The sequence below is a fragment of the Vipera berus genome, assembly GCF_964194415.1.
Source record: "Vipera berus genome assembly, chromosome: 15".
Lineage (NCBI taxonomy): Eukaryota > Metazoa > Chordata > Lepidosauria > Squamata > Viperidae > Vipera > Vipera berus.
In genome coordinates this window covers 6,316,432-6,335,925 of record NC_138218.1, presented here as the reverse complement: position 1 = coordinate 6,335,925, position 19,494 = coordinate 6,316,432, and the positions used below count along the sequence as shown (strand labels likewise).

General features: G+C 44.4%; 1 protein-coding gene across 1 annotated transcript in view; it reads right to left on the bottom strand.

Moving 5' to 3' along the window:
• Positions 1 to 2,007: 2,007 nt before the first annotated feature.
• CDK5RAP2 (CDK5 regulatory subunit associated protein 2) overlaps positions 2,008 to 19,494 on the bottom strand; it is an 84,180-nt gene continuing 66,693 nt past the window's right edge. Inside the window, exons 32-40 of the mRNA XM_081339486.1 lie at positions 18,433 to 18,549; positions 15,352 to 15,565; positions 14,262 to 14,383; positions 11,799 to 12,050; positions 9,489 to 9,724; positions 7,735 to 7,869; positions 6,949 to 7,087; positions 5,604 to 5,650; positions 2,008 to 4,883 (exon numbers count right to left, since the gene is read on the bottom strand). Of these exons, the coding sequence (XP_081195612.1) occupies positions 4,827 to 4,883; positions 5,604 to 5,650; positions 6,949 to 7,087; positions 7,735 to 7,869; positions 9,489 to 9,724; positions 11,799 to 12,050; positions 14,262 to 14,383; positions 15,352 to 15,565; positions 18,433 to 18,549 (1,319 nt within the window). The 3' untranslated portion in view covers positions 2,008 to 4,826. The remainder of the gene's footprint in view (positions 4,884 to 5,603; positions 5,651 to 6,948; positions 7,088 to 7,734; positions 7,870 to 9,488; positions 9,725 to 11,798; positions 12,051 to 14,261; positions 14,384 to 15,351; positions 15,566 to 18,432; positions 18,550 to 19,494) is intronic.

The window sequence follows — 19,494 nt, the reverse complement described above, 5'->3', positions numbered from 1 at the left end:
GTCCGGCCTCATTTGCTGATAAAACTCTGCAAAACCAGGAAGGCCTCAAGGCAAGAGAACATCCTCACCCGCCACCGCCTGTCCGTGGCCTGCTGGCTTGCAAAAGAGAGAGAGAGAGAGAAAGTGAAAGAGACAGAGAGGGAAAAAGAGAGAGGGGGAGAGGGAGAGAGAGAAAGAGAGAGACAGTGATGGAGAAAGAGAGAGAGAGAGAGAGAGAGAGAGAGAGAGAGAGAGAGAGAGAGAGAGAGAGAGAGAGAGAGAGAGAGAGAGAGAGAGAGAGAGAGAGAGAGAGAGAGAGAACAATAAACAGACAAGCGCCATCTGGATTATGTTATATAGGCTCGTGCAGTCTGGAACCTAGGGGATGCATCAAATAAACTTCTGCCATTTCAGTAGATGAAAGGCCAACAGAAGGGCCTCTGGAAAAGACCCCACCTCTAATGCAGGGGCTGGAGATGTGTGTGTGGGGGGAAGGGGCAATACATTTGAAATGAAATAAATCCAATACAGATAATTTCCTCTTAGATTACCAGGGATTGTGTTGCTTTTTACACTACAAGAATAGGTTAGATTAGATTAGATTAGGATTAGATTAAGAGCAGAGTAGAATATGGAATTAGGAAATAGAATAGAATAGGTGTAGAGTAGAATAGAGTAGAGTAGAGTAGAGTAGAGTAGAGTAGAGTAGAGTAGAGTAGAATAGAATAGAATAGAATAGAATAGAATAGAATAGAATAGAATAGAATAGAATAGAATAGAATAGAATAGAATAGAGTAGAATAGAATAGGTGGAGTAGAGTAGAGTAGAGTAGAATAGAATAGAATAGGTGTAGAATAGAATAGAATAGAATAGAATAGAATAGAATAGAATAGAATAGAATAGAATAGAATAGAATAGAATAGAATAGAATAGAATAGAATAGAATAGAGTAGAATAGAATAGAATTAGTCCGCAAGTCTTAAAATTAGCAAGTTTGGAGACCCCTGCCCTAACCCTACACCATTCCAAGCAAATGGCTTTTCCAGTCTCTTCCTGAAAAACTTCCAGTGATGGACATTCATAACAACCTCACCCTACTTTGCCCTTAACTCAACCCAGGAATATGTTAGCAACGAGCTGAGTAGTTTTGTGATGCTTTCATTTCCACCTAATCAGAAGAGTTTCCCAACACCCCACTACACACACACACACCTCAGCTTGGTTATTATTTGATTAATCACGAAGAGCCCAGCTTTAATTTCCAGGGCCGTAAAATTGTTGGATATATGAATACTTAAATCTCTTCAGGTGGCAATTTGCATTTTTTTTTTCAGGCAGAGATATTTAAAGGGCAAAAATCTTTTGCGGCGTCGTCTCTCGTGGCTCCTGTGCCATTCTGTGCATTGGCTGGGATGAATTGGAAGTGCTGCATTTTCAAGGGTTTTTTTTTTATATACATATAGCTGGGGGTGGGGAAAATCCCCACCGTTTATTCCATCTCAAGAGTCTGGTCACAAACCTAGTTTGATTTCCCCGAACCGTTCTTTTTTGGCTTCCTCGCGAAACGATTCTAGGTTAGAGTCATTAAAATATTGCTCTTCTTAGAGATTTCGTTTTTCCCCCGGGGCTGTTTTTAACTGGGGGTGGGGGTGGGAGCGGCGCTGTTTAAATTAATTAGGTCAAAATTTTGCAGGGGAAGAAGAAAAAAAAGTTCCACCTGCTAACTTCCCCCCCCCCCGCAAAATGCCTTTCCCTGGTTTTCTCGTCGGCAATTACGGAGGAATCGCTTCGTTAGCGGTTTCCTCCTACGAATCCTTTTTCCCACGGTTGTTAAGTGAGACACTGCAGCTGGTAAGTTAGGAAGATGGTTCTTAAGTGAATCTGGCTTCCCCGTCCCCTTGACTTTGCTTGTCGGCGAAGTATTTATGGACAAAGAAAAATAAAGGGATGCAATGTAGATTTTTGAGAAGTTCAAGGTGGTCCGTGGTAATTTCAGATGAAAAAAAAAAAAGAAACACACACACACACACACACACAACAAGGGATCCATTTATTGAACTGGAAACGTGGACCTTAACATCTTGTTTCTGAAATCAATTTGCTCGACTCACACTTTATTACATACAACGCTGTTACCTTCCCACCGGAGCAGTCCCTATTTTTCTACTTGCCTTTTTACGTGCTTTCGAACTGCTAGGTTGGCAGAAGCTGGGACGAGTAACAGGCGCTCACTCTGTTACGCGGCACTCGGGATTCGACCCGCCAAACTGCCGACCTTTTGATCGACAAGCTCAATGTCCTAACCCACTGAGCCACCGCGTCCCCTCCCTCCCTCCCTCTCTCTCTCTCTCTCTCTCTCTCTAACTATATATATATATATATATTAGCTGTGTACCGTATAAAACAAAGCAATGGGGGGGGGGAAAGCTGGAATCCAGCAGTCCAGATGTAAGCCAAGACAGAAAGGAGAGAGATTTTTATGGAGAAATAATTTATTCCCTGCTGAAAGCTGAAGGCTATCTAGAAGTTCTGATTTTTCAGGGTTTTTTTCCCCCTCCTAGTAACTACTCATCTTTCTATTTCTTAGTAATTTCTGGAGAGAATCCACCTCTTTGATAAATAAGGTGGAACTTCTGATCAAGGGGGCTTTTAGTGCTTAGAGAAGTGCCCACTTCCTTATACCTCTGTCCTCAATAGATCAAAGCATCAAAGAGATGGTTTGACACACAAGCTGTCAGATATCATTAAAGGTCCCACCAATTGAAGCCAGTGTTGAAATGATGGGATCTGTGGTCCAACAGCATCTGTTCCCAAGCCAATGTAGACCCCTTGATCTAGTCTACCAACACAATTCAGACACCTGGCAAATTCCAGAAGCCTGGACCAAGGGGAACCATCTCTGTTCCACCAATGTAGAATTAGCTTTCTACATTTCCTTGGCTGTCTGGAAAAAAAAAACCTAACCAAACATCCAGTTATCATTTTAATTATTTCTGCTTAGTATTTCTGCTGGCATTAATTGCCTGGAGGGGTCTCAGGAAAAATTAAGACATTTTGATGCCTAGGACGGTTTAATCTTGCTAGGTTCCTAAGGGCCGATTCACTTGTGTGTGTTTTTTCTTCCTAATATGAAAGAAGTTATCAGTCTGGGAAAGGAGAAGATAAGAGATGCAGTAAAAGCAACATCATGGAATTAAAATTATCTTGGGATAAGACTCTTGAGAAACATCCAGGTTGATGAGGACGGCTTGATCACCCGTTTTCCACTGACGTTGGTGTACCCAACTGAGACTTCGACATATAAATACTTCTTTTAAATCCTACCTTAAAAGGACTTCTCTAAAATGCTATAGTTATACAAATCTGATGGCATAGCAAACAAGAAATATATCACAATCCAAGACATCCTAAAATAATCTACAGGAATGCAAGAATGCTCGAAAGGAATATTACAGAACAAAAGATGGCCATTTTTTTTTAAAATGAAAGCCATACTTTGAATTATGTTGTGTTTTTTTTAACAGCTTAGTGAGGACAGGCATACAATGGGAGATACTCATCAGCAATGGACCTTCTGGCCCAGATTTTGGAGGAGTTTGCTTCCTGTGGTTTTGAACCAGGTAAAAAGGGGATTCCAAATTTCAACCCGGCCATTGGGGAAACATCGGGAACTCTGGGTCTTCTCAAAGGACAACATCTAAAGCCCAACTGGAATCTACTCTCCAGTTTAGGATGGAGAGGGCATTTAAAGATGGACCTTGTCAACTTTATGGACTACTTTTCCAGTCCATGAGAATCCGAGTGGGGGGAACTTTATAACGTCGCACATTGTCCAGGCAGGCAAGATGGCAAGCGGCAATTGAGATGCAGTTACTCTAGTGGGGAAGCAGAAGGTCCTTTGCAGTTTAATGGTGGAAAAGTCCTCCTTACAGCCCAGTGAGCAAAGACTTTTCCACTTCAAAGGCAGCCCTCCCCCCCAAAAAATAAGCCCCCCCCTTCCCCCATATTCAACAGGTAACTTTTGCAAAATGTCTATGGAGATTCTTAGTCATCCAGGTCAGGGTTATCCCAAAGGTGCTTTTTCAAGAGGCACCAAGAAGCTTCTTAAGTTCTGAAGAACTCCAGCAGATCTTCAGCAGAACTGAAGAAGCTTCTCGGATGAGAAGCAAAAGGTCTTCAACAAAAAATCAAAAAGTGCAGTTGCTCAGGAGCAACCCATTTTTGTGGTTTAAGAGGGGCTAGCTCCTCCATCTGGGCTGCAAAGAAAAAAAAAAAGCAAGATTCTGCAATTATGGGATGGAGAGGGCGTCGAGGGTCGGGGGGAATCAGAGCAACTCGTCGCGTGTAAGCCAACTTCTCCATTTCCTTTTCATTTCGGTGTCCTCTCGGATTGGCTGGGCCGATGCAGATCAGAAAGCCCGCAAAGCTAGGTAAGACTTTCGAGCAAAGAATCACGATGCTTTTATCTACCTTCACGCGCGCCTCCAAGTTCCCCGCGCCCCCCGAAAACTCAGCCTGCCCGAATTAACTGAGCCTTCTCGGACATTTCTGCCAGCAGATCCGTCTTCATGCCTCTGGCATTTTCACAGAGCATTTCTCTGGCCCAGCCAGAGAAAACTGGAGGGGGGGGGGGCAAAAAAATTGTTACCAAATTTACCATCCCTGGGGCTGGTGAAGAGAAGAACGTTGAAAGTCCGGATCTCCAGAAGGCATCAGGGTAGTAGAAAATGCTGGAGTAATCGGGTGCAAATGGAAGGAACGTTAAGGCCTCGGAGGTAAAGAAGAAGTCACAAGCATCGGCTCGGCAAAGGAACATGGTCTTTATTGTGGGACCCGAAGCCTTCGCTTAAACTCTTTTCTTGGCGAGGCTGGAAGGAGTGGCTTTGTTCTCCGAGGGCTGAACCTGGGAAATAAAAGCACGTTTTGGCGTGAAGGGGGCTATCACAGCCACAACTAAACAACCTCTTTCTCCAGGGGTAGTAGGATTTCCGACAGGCTGCGAGGAGGTGTAGAACAATTCCCCGCGCCATGAAATCTAGCAGGACAGGGAAAAGACTTTAGCTATCCCAGGGAGCTTTTTGTGCAGAGAGGGTCAAGAAAAATTCTGCAGAAAAACAGCAGCCAAAATAAAAGGGGGGAAGCACTTTTTTTTCCCCCTCCCTGATATGCTAGACTGCTAAGCTTCGATCTTTCCAGCCTGTTTTCCAATCGTTTTCCCTCTTCTCAGCCATCCCGTCGTCTTCCCCCTTGCCAGAGCTGATGATTTGATTTATGGGGCGAAAGATTCTTAACGGAAGCGGAAGGAAAGAAGAAGGCAGACCTTGGAAGAGGCGATCAGTTGGCAACCGTCACCCGTTTAGGGACCAATCGGAAAGCACAATACCGCAATACCGAGGCCCGAGGATTGGTTGGACGGAGAGGGGATCTGAAGCGCCTTCCCCGAGAGGGCAGTGGCCAATCGGTTTTCCAGATCCCAATTATCGCTTTTTTTTATTTTTTTTATTTTTTGCAAGACGGATGATTCACAAGACCAGACAAGACTTGCAGAAAAGGAAGAAGGAAAGTCGAAACTCAAAAGAGACAGGAGGATGGTGTGTGTGTGTGTGTGTGTGCTTTTACTTACTTCGAGGTTCCCTCTGGCCTTTTTTAAAACGTTGTGCGTTAACGCCACTGCAAAGAGAAAAGAGAGTTGGTTTGGCTTGAGAAGGTGAGTTTGCCCTAGGCATCCAGGGGCAGTCCTCAACTTACAACCAGCTGTTTAATGTTTAAAGATTTAAAAAAAACAATGTGTGTGATGTACGTAAAAAATTCATTTTTAATAGCTGCCAAGGTGCCCATAGCAAAACAACAACAAAAAAAGACAATAAAGGTTATCTTATCTATCTAATGGCCCAAAAAAAAAACAAGCCCATTTGGGAGAGCGGATTCGGACTTACGACTCTGGGATTTGCCATTAAAAAAATGGTGGCCTCTTGGTCAAGCAGGGGATTGGATTAGAAGACCTCCAAGGTCCCTTCCAACTCTGTTATTCTGCAATTCTGTTAAAATACTCCAGAACATTCACAACCGGACATTGGCTTATGGCGAGTCAATTTCCTACTTGCTTCCCCAACTGAGATCTAGCTTGCTATTGGAGCTGAAAAGGAAGTAGGGTAGAGTAGAGTAGAGTAGAGTAGAGTAGAGTAGAGTAGAGTAGAGTAGAGTAGAGTAGAGTAGAGCAGAGCAGAACAGAACAGAATATGGAATGTAGAATAGAATAGAATAGAATAGAATAGAATAGAATAGAATAGAATAGAATAGAATAGAATAGAATAGAATAGAATACAATAGAATACAATAGAATACAATACAATAGAATACAATAGAATACAGAATGTAGAATAGAATAGAATAGAATAGAATAGAATAGAATAGAATACAGAATGTAGAATAGAATAGAATAGAATAGAATAGAATAGAATAAAATAGAATAGAATAGAATACAGAATGTAGAATAGAATAGAATAGAATAGAATAGAATAGAATAGAATAGAATAGAATAGAATAGAATAGAATAGAATAGAATACAGAATGTAGAATAGAATAGAATAGAATAGAATAGAATAGAATAGAATAGAATAGAATAGAGAATGTAGAATAGAATAGAATAGAGAATGTAGAATAGAATAGAATAGAATAGAATAGAATAGAATAGAATAGAATAGAATAGAATAGAACAGAACAGAACAGAACAGAACAGAAAAGAATGACAGTGTTGGAAGGGACCTTGGAGGCCTTCCAGTCCAACCCCATGCTCAGGCAGGGAACCCTAGACCATTTTAGACGAATGATTGTCCAGAAGGGAAATGGCACCAGGTCAGACCACGGGGTTGATCTAGTTCAGCCTCCAGTGCCCACCGAGGCCGCTGTGAAGCCCAGAATCAGGTCAAGGAACAGGGCCGATGGAAGACACCCCTCCCCCCACTCACACTGATCGATGATGACCCTCTCCATGTTTTCTTTGAGCTGGCTGGTGGAATACAAGCGCCTGGCCATGCTGTAGAGCTTCTTCTCCTGTTCGGCCACTTTCCGACGTAGCTTGAGGACCTCGGACTTCAGGCTTTCGTCCTGCAGGGCAAGGAGGCGGGTTAGCTTTCCTTCCCATGACGGGTTTTGGGCTTCCCAAAGCTGGACCGGACACCGCCATGGCGGAAAGCGAGAATGTTTCTTCTCAAGAAGATGTCCTTCTACAAGAGTGGCAAATATCTGTAGGTTCATTTTTCAACCATGTTATTGCACCCAATGGAAAAAAAAACCTATGGGCCAAGTCCAGAAAGGTTTCCTTCTATTAGCTCATCATTAACCAGGTTTACCTTCAAGGGAAGACCCAGAAGATGCTTTTTCCGGGAGGCAACTGGGTTTTCTTGTTTTTTTTCCTTCGAAGATGTGGCACTTCTCATCCAGGAAGCTTCTTCAGCTCTTCGACCAGATGGCGGGGAATGGAAGGAGGAAGCTTCTTGGATGAGGGGTGAAATGTCTTCACAGGAAAAACAAGGAAGTCATGGAAAAGCATCTCTGGCACAACGACGAGCTGGAGGGCTGACAATCTCCATCAACCTTCAATGGGAGACCAGAAGGTCCCACAGGGTCAGGAGGGGAAAAAAAGAGAGGATTTCTTGGCGTGCCTCTACCATGACACCCACTCTCCGGCTTTAGGGAGGCTTGAAACCCTAACCCTAACCCTCCCTCTCCTTCCTACCCACCGGGACCCTCACCTGAAGGGAGTATGCCGCAGCGTGGACCACCTTCATCGGCAAGGAGACCCTCCAGAGGAGGTTTAACAGGCGGGCGGCTTCTTCCAGGTTCTGCTGGACCGCCCGGAAGGTGGCAGACAAAGTGCTCAGAGGAACCTGCAGAAGGAGAAACCGGGAGAGAGGAGATCAGAAAGATTTTATCCTGGGGTGGCGGGGGGGCACGCGGAAGTGGGGTGGAGCAAGAAAAGGAAGGAAGGAAGGAAGGAAGGAAGGAAGGAAGGAAGGAAGGAAGGAAGGAAGGAAGGAAGGAAAGAAAGAAAGAAAGAGGAAGGAAGGAAGGAAGGAAGGGAGGGAGGGAGGGAGGGAGGGAGGGAGGAAGGAAAGAAAGAAAGAAAGAAAGAAAGAAAGAAAGAAAGAAAGAAAGAAAGAAAGAAAGAAAGAAAGAAAGAAAGAGGAGGGAAGGAAGGAAGGAAGGAAGGAAGGAAGGAAGGAAGGAAGGAAGGAAGGAAGGAAGGAAGGAAGGAAAGAAAGAAGGAAGGAAGGAAGGAAGGAAGGAAGGAAGGAAGGAAGGAAGGAAGGAAGGAAGGAAGGAAGGAAAGAAAGTCAGCTATAGTTTGGGGGCTGATGAGTGTGAATATTCCGAGTCAGGCAAAACTAATTTATTCCATTAAAAAAGATAGCAAAATTATGCATTATTCAAGGACGGAGGTGGGGGGGCTGCCAGAGGAGCAGGAATGCAGCCCTAATCAATAATGGTAATTAATAATGGGTTACATTTACTGGGCTCCATGGAAAAAACAGACTCCCCTCCTCTCCTGCTTTGCCCTCCACGTCTCGTCATTTGAAAGTCAAATGACCCCCCGACGTCAATTTGGGGCAATATGGATGTTTCTCCCTTAGCAGACCTTCCAAACGCTTCCCATCTATCGGGAGCCGAGGTGAAATGTGTTCCTTGGCAGACGGGCCAGAGAGCGGAGGAAACGGAGCGCCAAAGGGAGAAGCGGGTGAGAAAGGAGGTGAAGGGGGAAAGAAACTAACCCGGATCAAGGTTTGGGGTGGAGAATGTCCTCTGGCGGTAACTTAGAAACCTTCTGGTTTGGATGTGAGTCCCTTTGAAAAAGGAATGGGATGGGATATGTTATAGAATATGGAATAGAATGGGATGAGGAATGGGATGGGATGGGAGGGATAGGATGGGATAGGATAGGAGATAGGGTAGGGTAGGGTAGGATAAGGAGTGGGGTGGGGTGGGGTGGGGTGGAGTGGAGTGGAGTGGAGTGGAATGGAATGGAATGGAATAGAATAGAATAATAGAATAGAAGAATAGAATAGAATAGAATAGAATAGAATAGAATAGAATAGAATAGAATAGAATAGAATAGAATAGAATAGAATAGAATAGAATAGAATAGAATAGAATAGAATAGAATAGAATAGAATAGTTGGAAGGGACATTGGAGGTCATCTAGTCCAACCCCCTGCTCAGGCAGGAATCCCTATTACCATTTCAGGCAAATGTTTGTCTAATCTCTTCTTAAAAACGTCCACTGTTGGAGCACTTCCAGCGTTGCTCCTAGGGAGGATAACAAAACTAGGAGGATATTAACCAGGTTCCTTTGCTCATCTGGACCAAGGGCAGTTTATTTTACCCTTCCTCTCCATTATGGCAATGTCACATGGACCCCTGGTGCCTGACACTCCGTCCTCAACTCTTCTAGAAGATCTGTGGTTCCGTGAGAACCCCACCCATTCAGCGTCTCAGCCACGCCACTTACTGTCGCCACAGAATCCAGAGCTTCTGCCTCTTTGAGGGGAAGCTCCAGTTCAGACAGTTGCTTCCGCCCTTCCGTGACCTGCTTCCGGAGACAGTTGTAATCTTCGATCAAGCCGAGAATATGCTGGCCGTTCTTGTCTGCCCACACGCAGTGACTGGGGACGGGGCAAATCTCTCTGGTCTTGTTGGTCAACAGGTTGCAATGGGAGGGGCTGTCCAGGGTGCTGAAAGTCAGCTCTGAAGGGGAAGCATGGAAGAGGATGTTGGTTAGCTACCCTCCATCTACGCAACGTGTAGAGGTGGCAATCAAAAGTCTTCCTCTGTGGATTATTTCTAGATTATTATTAACCCATGACCCATACATTTTCTCTACTCCTCTGGCAGTTGAAAACCATATAGCTCCTCTGCTTCTAAAGAGCTGGATGAAATTAACAGAATAACGGAGTTGGGAGGGACCTTGGAGGTCTTCTAGATTGTCCTCCTAGTGCAGGGGTCTTCAAACTTGGCCCTTTTATGACTTGTGGATGTCAACTCCCAGAATTCCTCAGCCAGGCACGCTGGCTGAGGAATTGTGGGAGTTGAAGTCCACAAGTCATAAAAGGGCCAAGTTTGAAGACCCCTGTCCTAGTGCCTCCTTTTTCTTATTTACTACTTCCCTTGAATTCAAAATAACAGGATAACAGAGTCGGAAGGGACCTTGGAGGTCTTCTAGTCCAATCACCAGCTCACGCAGGGGACCCTACACCATTTCAGACACTTGAAAACCTCCTGGGTTGAAGCACCCACAACTTCTGGTGGCAAGCTGTTCCACTGACTAATTGTCTAGTCTCTTCTTAAAAACCTCCAGTGATGGAGCACCCACACTTTCTGGAGGCAACTTCCGTTCCACTGGTTGATTGTCCTCACTGTCAGGAAATTTCTCTCCTTAGTTCTAGGTTGCTTCTCTCCTTGGTTAGTTTCCGTCCACCTCTTCTTCTTCTGCCTTCAAGTGAACAAGAAGCCCAACCCTGGACGACTCCATTATAGAGACCAAAGGCTCACCTAGTTTTCTCTTTTATTTCCTAATCCCCTTGGAGTTAATGGCTCTGAGACACACACGCCTACTTTTGCAATCTTTTAAGATGGCTTGACAAGGTCAAAAGTATCGGATGAAGTCAGACGTCCAAGTGGGGATATTTATTTGCTAAGTCTTCTGAGCTAAGGGGCATCCATTACGTCCTGTGGCAGTAGATGTTCCCTTCCCCGTTCAAATTTGCATGGCACGCCGATGCTTCTGTCTTCCCTGAAGCTTTAGGTGGTTGGAAACTTTGATTTAATAGCAGTGGGGGAGGTGGGGGATTGGGGGGGGCGTGGATAGAGAGAACGCTCCCCCAGGGCACAACATAAATTGTACTGGTTCATTCACGGACCCTCCAAAGCGCATATTGATCATTGCCAAGTAATGCATGGCCAAGACTCTTGTCTTAAACAAGCTGCTCAGTTAAGAAAAATTTTACAGGAAACGGGTTCAACTCTTCAGCTTTTAAGTTGGGCTTCCCGGCCACCACCTTGGTGCTTCAGGATTGGGAAGAGATTGGGAAGAGAGGTCTCAGAAAGAGCTGGAGGTTTCTGAGTTCTCTCCTCCCCAAAGAATCCAATCTCGGGAGCCGCTCTCAAAATCCTGAAGGGCCACCTTGGCAATCACCCTCCAGCCCAAACAGGAGCAGACTTCATGAGCCCCACCCACCCCAAACCTCACAGGGTCTCCAGGAAGGATGTATGGGTGATGCCTCCTGCCCAACCCATGGTAATGGTGGCTTTGATGTGAACAACCAAGTTCGGAGAGCACCAAGGTTCTCTCCTTTCGTCCTGTGCGCTCCCACAGGGAGGGCCTTCTCAGGGTACCGCCGGCAAAAGATTGCTGGTGGGTAACACCCAGGGGGAGGGCCTTCTCTGTGGGTGTGCCTGCCCTTTGGAACCAGCTGCCCATAGAGCTCAGGACTGCCCCTGACCTTCGTTCATTCTGCCGGGACCTGAAGACCTGGCTCTTTGAGCTTTCCGGCCAGGACTGAGAATTTTAATTGTAATTTTATTTTAATTGGGTTTTAATTGGAGTTTAACAGGGGTTTTATTTTATTCAAGGACTAAATTTAATTATTTTAATTGTTCTTAACTTTTGTAATTTGTATTGTTATTTTAAATTCCTTGTGAACCGCCCTGAGTCCTACAGGAGAAGGGCGGTATATAAGTCCAATAAACATAAACATAAACATTTCAACCCTGAGCTACAAATATTCTCCTTCATTGATGGCCGACGGCCGTTTCTCCCTACCGTTGATCCCAGTCTGAAGTTGTTGGGACTCGTGGCCAAAAAGGTAACTGATCTGCACAGCTGGCCCCGAGTAGTTCTTCTCCCCCTTTCCTAGACGCAGCTGCTCTTCTACTTTTTCGTGCAACATCTGGTTGGACTTGATGCTCTGCTCCAGCTGCTTCCTCAAGAACTGGATTTCAGTCAACAGTTCACCTAACTCAAGAGGCTGCTTCCGATCTTTCCAGCATTCGTCTGCTCCATTCTGGCGACGATCTAAAGGGTGTTCGTTGTTTTTTTTGGGGGGGGGGATTTAAGAAAAAAAAGAAAACCATTACTATTATGAACAATTATCAAAGGGCTGGAGGCTAAAACTTATAAAGAACGGTTGCTGGAATTGGGTATGTCCAGTTTAATGAAGGACGAGGGGTGACATGATAGCAGCCTTCCAATATTTGAGGTATTTGAAGTCCTACAAAGGTCCCTTCCAACTCTTATTATTATTTATTATTATTATAAATAATAATAATAATAATAATAATAATAATGCTCTTTAAGGAAGAAATCCTTGCCTTGACTTGACGTTCTTGTAAACGGTTTCAACCATGACATCATCATCATTATTATTATTGATCATCGCACAGTCAGCCAGATGTTCAGACTGGATTTGACATTTCTGTCTACCTATCGAGTCCTTACCGAGGACCTGGGATAGGCAGATGTGGATGTTTGATGGTATTACAGATATCGTCGCAGGATGGAAGCAGTTCCCAATAAGGCCGCCTTTTGCAATTGACTGATGGCGAATTTGTCAATGCCGATGATGGTGTCCAAGTGGTGCTCCAGTTGTTTTGGGATGGCACCCAAGGCACCTATTACTATTGGTGCCACCCTTGCTTGCCTTTGCCACAGTCGTTCTATTTCTATTTGTAGGTCTTTGTATTTTGTTATCTTCTCCAATTATTGTTGTTGTTGTTGTTATTAAAAATGGTGACGGTCAAAATGCTGAACGATCCAGAATGTGAGCCAGCTCCAAAAAGTAGGTAGATAATGATTTTACAAAGAAAAAAAAATGCATGCACACAAACGCAGTCCCCCCACCGCATGTATGCACGTATAACCCTCTCTAGTAATTGCTTTCACTCTCCGAAGATTTAATAAGAGCCAAAAATTATTTTTCACTTTGACTATAAAAGCTAATGTTGCATACCCAGGGCAAAAAAATACGTATATTAAAGGACTGGAGTGAAGAAGATTGATAAATTCTGAAGGACGTTTGAAAAACCTGGTTGAGAAGAGAAGATGAGCTTGCTCAAGATTAAATAACGGTAAGAAAGTGTCCTAATTACGAGGCGCGGAAGAGGAGGGTGTGAACAGAGGATAAAAAAAAAACAAAGGCAGCTTCTCTGCTTGAAACCTGCATATCTGATCGCCCAAATCAAGGAACTCAAAAAAATTTTCAACCTGCAGAGGGCAAACTTTATGCCAGGGTCCACCAAGATGGGCTCCGGTGGCCCTACCCCCATTAAAAGAAAATCAGGCTCAATCTGGCAAGTTTTCAAAAGCTAGCAAAAATCTCACCAGAGATATGCAGAACGTGGAACGACAGACGATGCATGGAAAGTTGCAGGCCTCAGAGTTCAGGTAATCTCTTACCAGTTTGTTTAAGGACCATTCAAAGTTACAACAGAACTGGAAAAAAGCTGGCTAATGACCAGTTTTTCACATTTATGACCACCGGAGCATCCCCACGATCAAAATTCAGGCACTTGGCAATAGAATAGAATAGAATAGAATAGAATAGAATAGAATAGAATAGAATAGAATAGAATAGAATAGAATAGAATAGAATAGAATAGAATAGAATAGAATAGAATAGAATAGAATAGAATAGAATAGAATAGAATAGAATAGAATAGAATAACAGAACAGAATAGAATAGAATAGAATAGAATTAATAATAGAACAGGACAGGACAGAATAGAAATAGAAACAATAATAGAACAGAACAGAATAGAGCAGAACAGAAATAGAAATAATAGAACAGAACAGAATAGTTGAAAGGGACCTTGGAGGTCTTCTAGTCCAACCCCCTACCCAGGCAGGAAACCCTGTACAATTTCAGACAAATGATTGTCCAGTCTCTTCTTAAAAACTTCCAGTGTTGGAAAATTCACAACTTCTGGAGGTAGGTTGTTCCACTGGTTAATTGTTCTCACTGTCGGGAAATTTTTTCTAAGTTCTTGGTTGCTTCTCTCCTTCATGAGTTTCCATCCGTTGCTTCTTGTCCTGCCCTCAGGTGATTTGGAGGATAGCTTGACTCCCTCTTCTTTGGGGGCAGCCCCTGAGAGATCGGAAGACTGCTATCCTGTCCCCCCTGGTCCTTCTCTTCACTAGACTAGACATACCCAATTCCAGCAACCGTTCTTTATATGTTTTAGCCTCCAGTTCCCTTATATTTGAACCATTTGTACCCGGTTCCTTTACCTTTTTCATTCCGGAGAGCTTCGTCCAGCTTTTCGTAGACCTTGAGCTCCACTCGCAAGGAACACAACAATTTGTCGCTCTCCGACAGCTGACGCTGTTTGGTGGCCAGCTCCATCTGCAACCTGGGGCATCCCAAGCAAAACCAGTCAGCGTGGAATCACAATTCTGCATCACGAAGGGTGATCTGATCGTGCCAACAACCATGTTGGGTTGTCAAGTCCCCTTCAAACCTTCCTACTGAATCCTGACTTTCCATAAAGGAAGTGGATGCTGGGGGTCGTTCCTCTAATTTGGTCTTCAAGTCTATGCAAAGTCCAGAAGGCCAACTGCATTCTAACTCTAGTTCTCACGCTTCTGCATAAAATTCAACCCAGGGGAGAAAAATCTGTGACCGTCCGCCCACCCAGGGGGGAACAACGTGGAGAGTTTTTCTTTAGCAACCTCTGGAAAACAATTCAAAGGTGCTGCTCAAAAAGGCAACTGGACTTTCTTGGGGTTCTTCTTTTCCTCGAAAACCCCAAAGGTGCTTTTTCAAGAGGCCCCTGAGGACGTTCTCTGAGGACGTTTCGCTTCTCCTCCAAGAAGCTTCTTCAGCTGTGACTGGATGGTGGGGAATGGAAGGATTGAGGAGCTCCAAGTGGCCTCGACAGCTCTCAGAAAGAGTGCAAATGACCAGCGGTCTGCAAGGAATAGAAATCCTTCCATTGCCCACCATCCGGTCAAAGCTGAAGAAGCTCCTTGGATGAGAAGCGAAAGGTCTTCCGATGAAAAACAAGGAAGTCCAGTTGCCTCGTGGAAAAGAAGCACCTTCAGGGCAACCCTGAACGTGGATGGCCGAGAATCTCCGTAGACGTTTCCTTGAAAACATCTCACTTCTCACCCAAGCAGCTTCTTCGGTTCTTCTTGGGTGAGAAGTGAAATCTTTTCGAGGACCAAAACCAAAGAAAGTCCAGTCGCCTTTTTTGAACAGCACCGACGCTGGATGGTTGAGACTCTCCAGATGCTCTTCTGGGAAACAACTGGCTCGCCTTCCCCATTTTGCACCGTGGGGAGTTCTCTCTGGTTTTCCCACCGTGGATTGAAGAATCACCTGTTCAGTTCATTCCTGACGTTGTAAATTTCATGGGTCAGACCCTCGTTTTCGACCTCTCCTTTCCCCACTTGTTCCCGGAGCTTCTCGTTCTCCTTTTTGAGATGTTCCTGGTCCTTCTGAAGACGCTCAATGGCCAGGTTCTTCTGGGCCAAGGATTCTCGCAAGGCTTCGCTTTCTTTCTGCTTCTCCGCAAGGTGAGCCTCAAGTCCTTCTGATACATAATCATTTTATTAATTTTCTATTTTTGCAGATCGTAAGTGCTTAGTAAACAACCTGTTGTCTGGGTCCATTTTTTTTACTTCATCACACATTCCTAATCTCTACCCCCTTTTTTTCCGGCCAACGATAAACTACGTCCCGTATTTTAAAATTATTCTATGTGTCTTCTTTTTCTTTATCCTTCAGTATCGATCTGTCCATTTCTACATCGTCCAGTGATCATCTCTTGATCATCTCTTCTTCATTTTTCTCGCGCTAAGCAAATACAATTCTTACTGCTGTTAATACGTGCGATACTTCCTCATCGTATTTTTCTAACATTCCGCCTAATAAAAAAATATTTCCAGCTTATAAGCTCTTTTCTAGCCAACTCACATCTCCAATCGTATTTGCACTTGAGGCCACTTTATTAAATCAATACCCTGTTCTTCCAGTCCTTCTGAAGGGCCACAATTTGCTTCGTGTCATTGTGGGTCATTTCTTACAGTGTTTCTCTACCGCCCAAACTCTTATTGTTCAAGGTGATAAAAACCCCACGGGATAAAATGACAAACGGGAATTGAGGCTGGCCATCCAGGGTGGAAATCCATTGGGGAGGATGGCAAGCAAAATGCAAGCAAGATGTCACTAAGCGAACTACTGTGAGTCACAGGGAAGCCCTCCCCTTTTGCGACCTTCCGACAAACAAAGTCCACGGAGAAGCCAGCTCCACTTAGCCACTAATTTAACAACCGCAAGTGATCCACTTAATCACTGTGGCAGGAAATGGGGCAAAACTCACTTAGCGACTGTCTGGCTTAGGGGCAGAAATTTTGGGCTCCGTTTGCCGTAAGCCGAGGACCACCTGTGCCGCTCTAAGGAATTGGAGAATTGTTTTTAAATGCGAGATGCAGAGCTGCCACCCGAAATAGAAGCCGATCTGTCAATTGAAGACTTTAGCGTTTCCAATTTTCGTTGGTGGCGCGGCTAAAAAAAAAAAAAAGACAACTTGCACAAAAGGATAAAAATGTAACTCCTGAAATAGCTCAGAGGGTGATGAGCAGGAAAAAGAAAAAAAAAGAAAAAGAGGTTTATTTCTCCCGTATAACTCACGATTCAGCCTCGGGTTTTGCAAGAGCCGATTGTGAATCTGCTCCAGTTTATGGCACAAAATGTTGCAAGGCACAAAAAGAACAATGCAGGGAATTTTCTTCTAGAATGGGCACCGGTCTGTCAGCCGCGTCTTTGCTCCGATTCCAGACGGACGCTGGTAAAGCAACTTGTCCAAAAGGTGCTTTTTCGAAAGATAAACTGGACTTTTGTTTTTCCTTGAGGATGCTGCCGAAGAACTGGAGAAACCTCTTTAAGGAAAAACAGACAAAAGTTCCAGTTGGCTTCTGAAGAACTGAAGAAGCTTCTTGGGCGAGAAGCGAAACGTCTTCGAGGAAAAACAAGAGTCCAGTTGGCTTCTGAAGAACTGAAGAAGCTTCTTGGGTGAGAGGCGAAACGTCTTCGAGGAAAAGCAGAGCCCAGTTGCCTTCTGAAGAACTGAAGAAGCTTCTTGGATGAGAAGCGAAATGTCTTCAAGGAAAAACAAAGTCCATTTGTCTTCTGAAGAACTGAAGAAGCTTCTTGGGCGAGAAGCGAAACGTCTTCGAGGAAAAGCAGAGCCCAGTTGCCTTCTGAAGAACTGAAGAAGCTTCTTGGGTGAGAGGCGAAAGCTCTTCAGGGAAAAACAAAGACAGTCCAGTTGCCTTCTGAAGAACTGAAGAAGCTTCTTGGATGAGAAGCGAAATGTCTTCAAGGAAAAACAAAGTCCATTTGTCTTCTGAAGAACTGAAGAAGCTTCTTGGGTGAGAAGCAAAAGGTCTTCAAAGAAAAACAAGAGTCCAGTTGGCTTCTGAAGAACTGAAGAAGCTTCTTGGGCGAGAAGCGAAATGTCTTCGAGGAAAAGCAGAGCCCAGTTGCCTTCTGAAGAACTGAAGAAGCTTCTTGGATGAGAAGCGAAATGTCTTCAAGGAAAAACAAAGTCCATTTGTCTTCTGAAGAACTGAAGAAGCTTCTTGGGCGAGAAGCGAAACGTCTTCGAGGAAAAGCAGAGCCCAGTTGCCTTCTGAAGAACTGAAGAAGCTTCTTGGGTGAGAGGCGAAAGCTCTTCAGGGAAAAACAAAGACAGTCCAGTTGGCTTCTGAAGAACTGAAGAAGCTTCTTGGATGAGAAGCGAAATGCCTTCAAGGAAAAACAAAGTCCATTTGTCTTCTGAAGAACTGAAGAAGCTTCTTGGGTGAGAAGCAAAAGGTCTTCAAAGAAAAACAAGAGTCCAGTTGCCTTCTTAAGAACTGAAGAAGCTTCTTGGATGAGAAGCAAAAGGTCTTCAAAGAAAAACAAGAGTCCAGTTGGCTTCTGAAGAACTGAAGAAGCTTCTTGGATGAGAAGCAAAAGGTCTTCAAAGAAAAACAAGAGTCCAGTTGGCTTCTGAAGAACTGAAGAAGCTTCTTGGGCGAGAAGCAAAAGGTCTTCAAAGAAAAACAAGAGTCCAGTTGGCTTCTGAAGAACTGAAGAAGCTTCTTGGGCGAGAAGCGAAACGTCTTCGAGGAAAAGCAGAGCCCAGTTGCCTTCTGAAGAACTGAAGAAGCTTCTTGGGTGAGAGGCGAAACCTCTTCAGGGAAAAACAAAGGAAGTCCAGCTGCCTGTTGAAAAAGCACCTTTGGGACACGCCGACGACTGAGAATCTCCATAGATAAAGCATCTTCTTGAGAAGACAAGGCCAAGAATGGAAGGGGAGCAAAAAAAAAATCACGGTGCTGTGATTTACTGCTTTCCAACTGAAAATGATCAAGCCTCTTTGCATTCCCCCCCACTCCCCCCCCATTATCTCACCTCGGGATCCTTTCTCCAGCATGGCGTTCAAAGTCTGGTTCTGCTGCCTCAGGAAATGAATTTCCGAAGTCAGGGAATTAAGTTGCTCCGATCCCCGGATAGCAACGTTGGCCAAGTCTATAAATATATACGTAAACGTGATTTAGGAGTCGTCTTTGGATCAGTAAAGATTAAGACTACTTCCCCGGACGAGAACAATTTAAACAAAGCAGGGTGGGGGGAGGAGGAGGAGGAGAAGGAGGAGAAGGAGAAGGAGGAGAAGGAGGAGGAGGAGGAGGAGAAGAAGAAGAAGAAGAAGAAGAAGAAGAAGAAGAAGGAGGAGGAGGAGGAGGAGGAGGAGGAGGAGGAGGAGGAGGAAGAAGAAGAAGAAGAAGAAGAAGAAGAAGAAGAAGAAGAAGAAGAAGAAGAAGAAGAAGAAGAAAGAAGAAGGAAGAAGAAGAAGAAGAAGGAGGAGGAGGAGGAGGAGGAGGAAGAAGAAGAAGAAGAAGAAGAAGAAGAAGAAGAAGAAGAAGAAGAAGAAGAAGAAGAAAGAAGAAGGAAGAAGAAGAAGAAGGAGGAGGAGGAGGAGGAGGAGGAGGAAGAAGAAGAAGAAGAAAAAGAAGAAGGAAGAAGAAGAAGAAGAAGAAGAAGAAGAAGAAGAAGAAGAAGAAGAAGAAGAAGAAGAAGAAGAGATGAAAAGATAGTTATCCCCAATATAATATTCTGAAGGTTATTGTGGGTACCGGGGTGGGGGGGGGGGAGGAATCCAGCTGGACTTTTTAGCAAGTCATCCCAAATGGAGTTTGGATCCTGGGCTAATATCAGCCAAGCTGGCTATTATCTTTTCCTGATAATGGTGGTTTTTCTATTTAGTCTGGGCGACCAGCCAGAGATTGTAAACAGACAGCTTTGCTGTCATTTACAACACCCTAGTAAATTGCCGCAGGTTTTGATTTTATTTGATTTTATTTTTTGAAGGGGGAACGTCAGGGTTGGCTGGCTGGTGTTTGAGCTCTCCTGCTGATCCAGGATTCCAGCTGCCTCAACAGAAGCCGGTCGATACAGCTTGGCAGGGAGAGGATC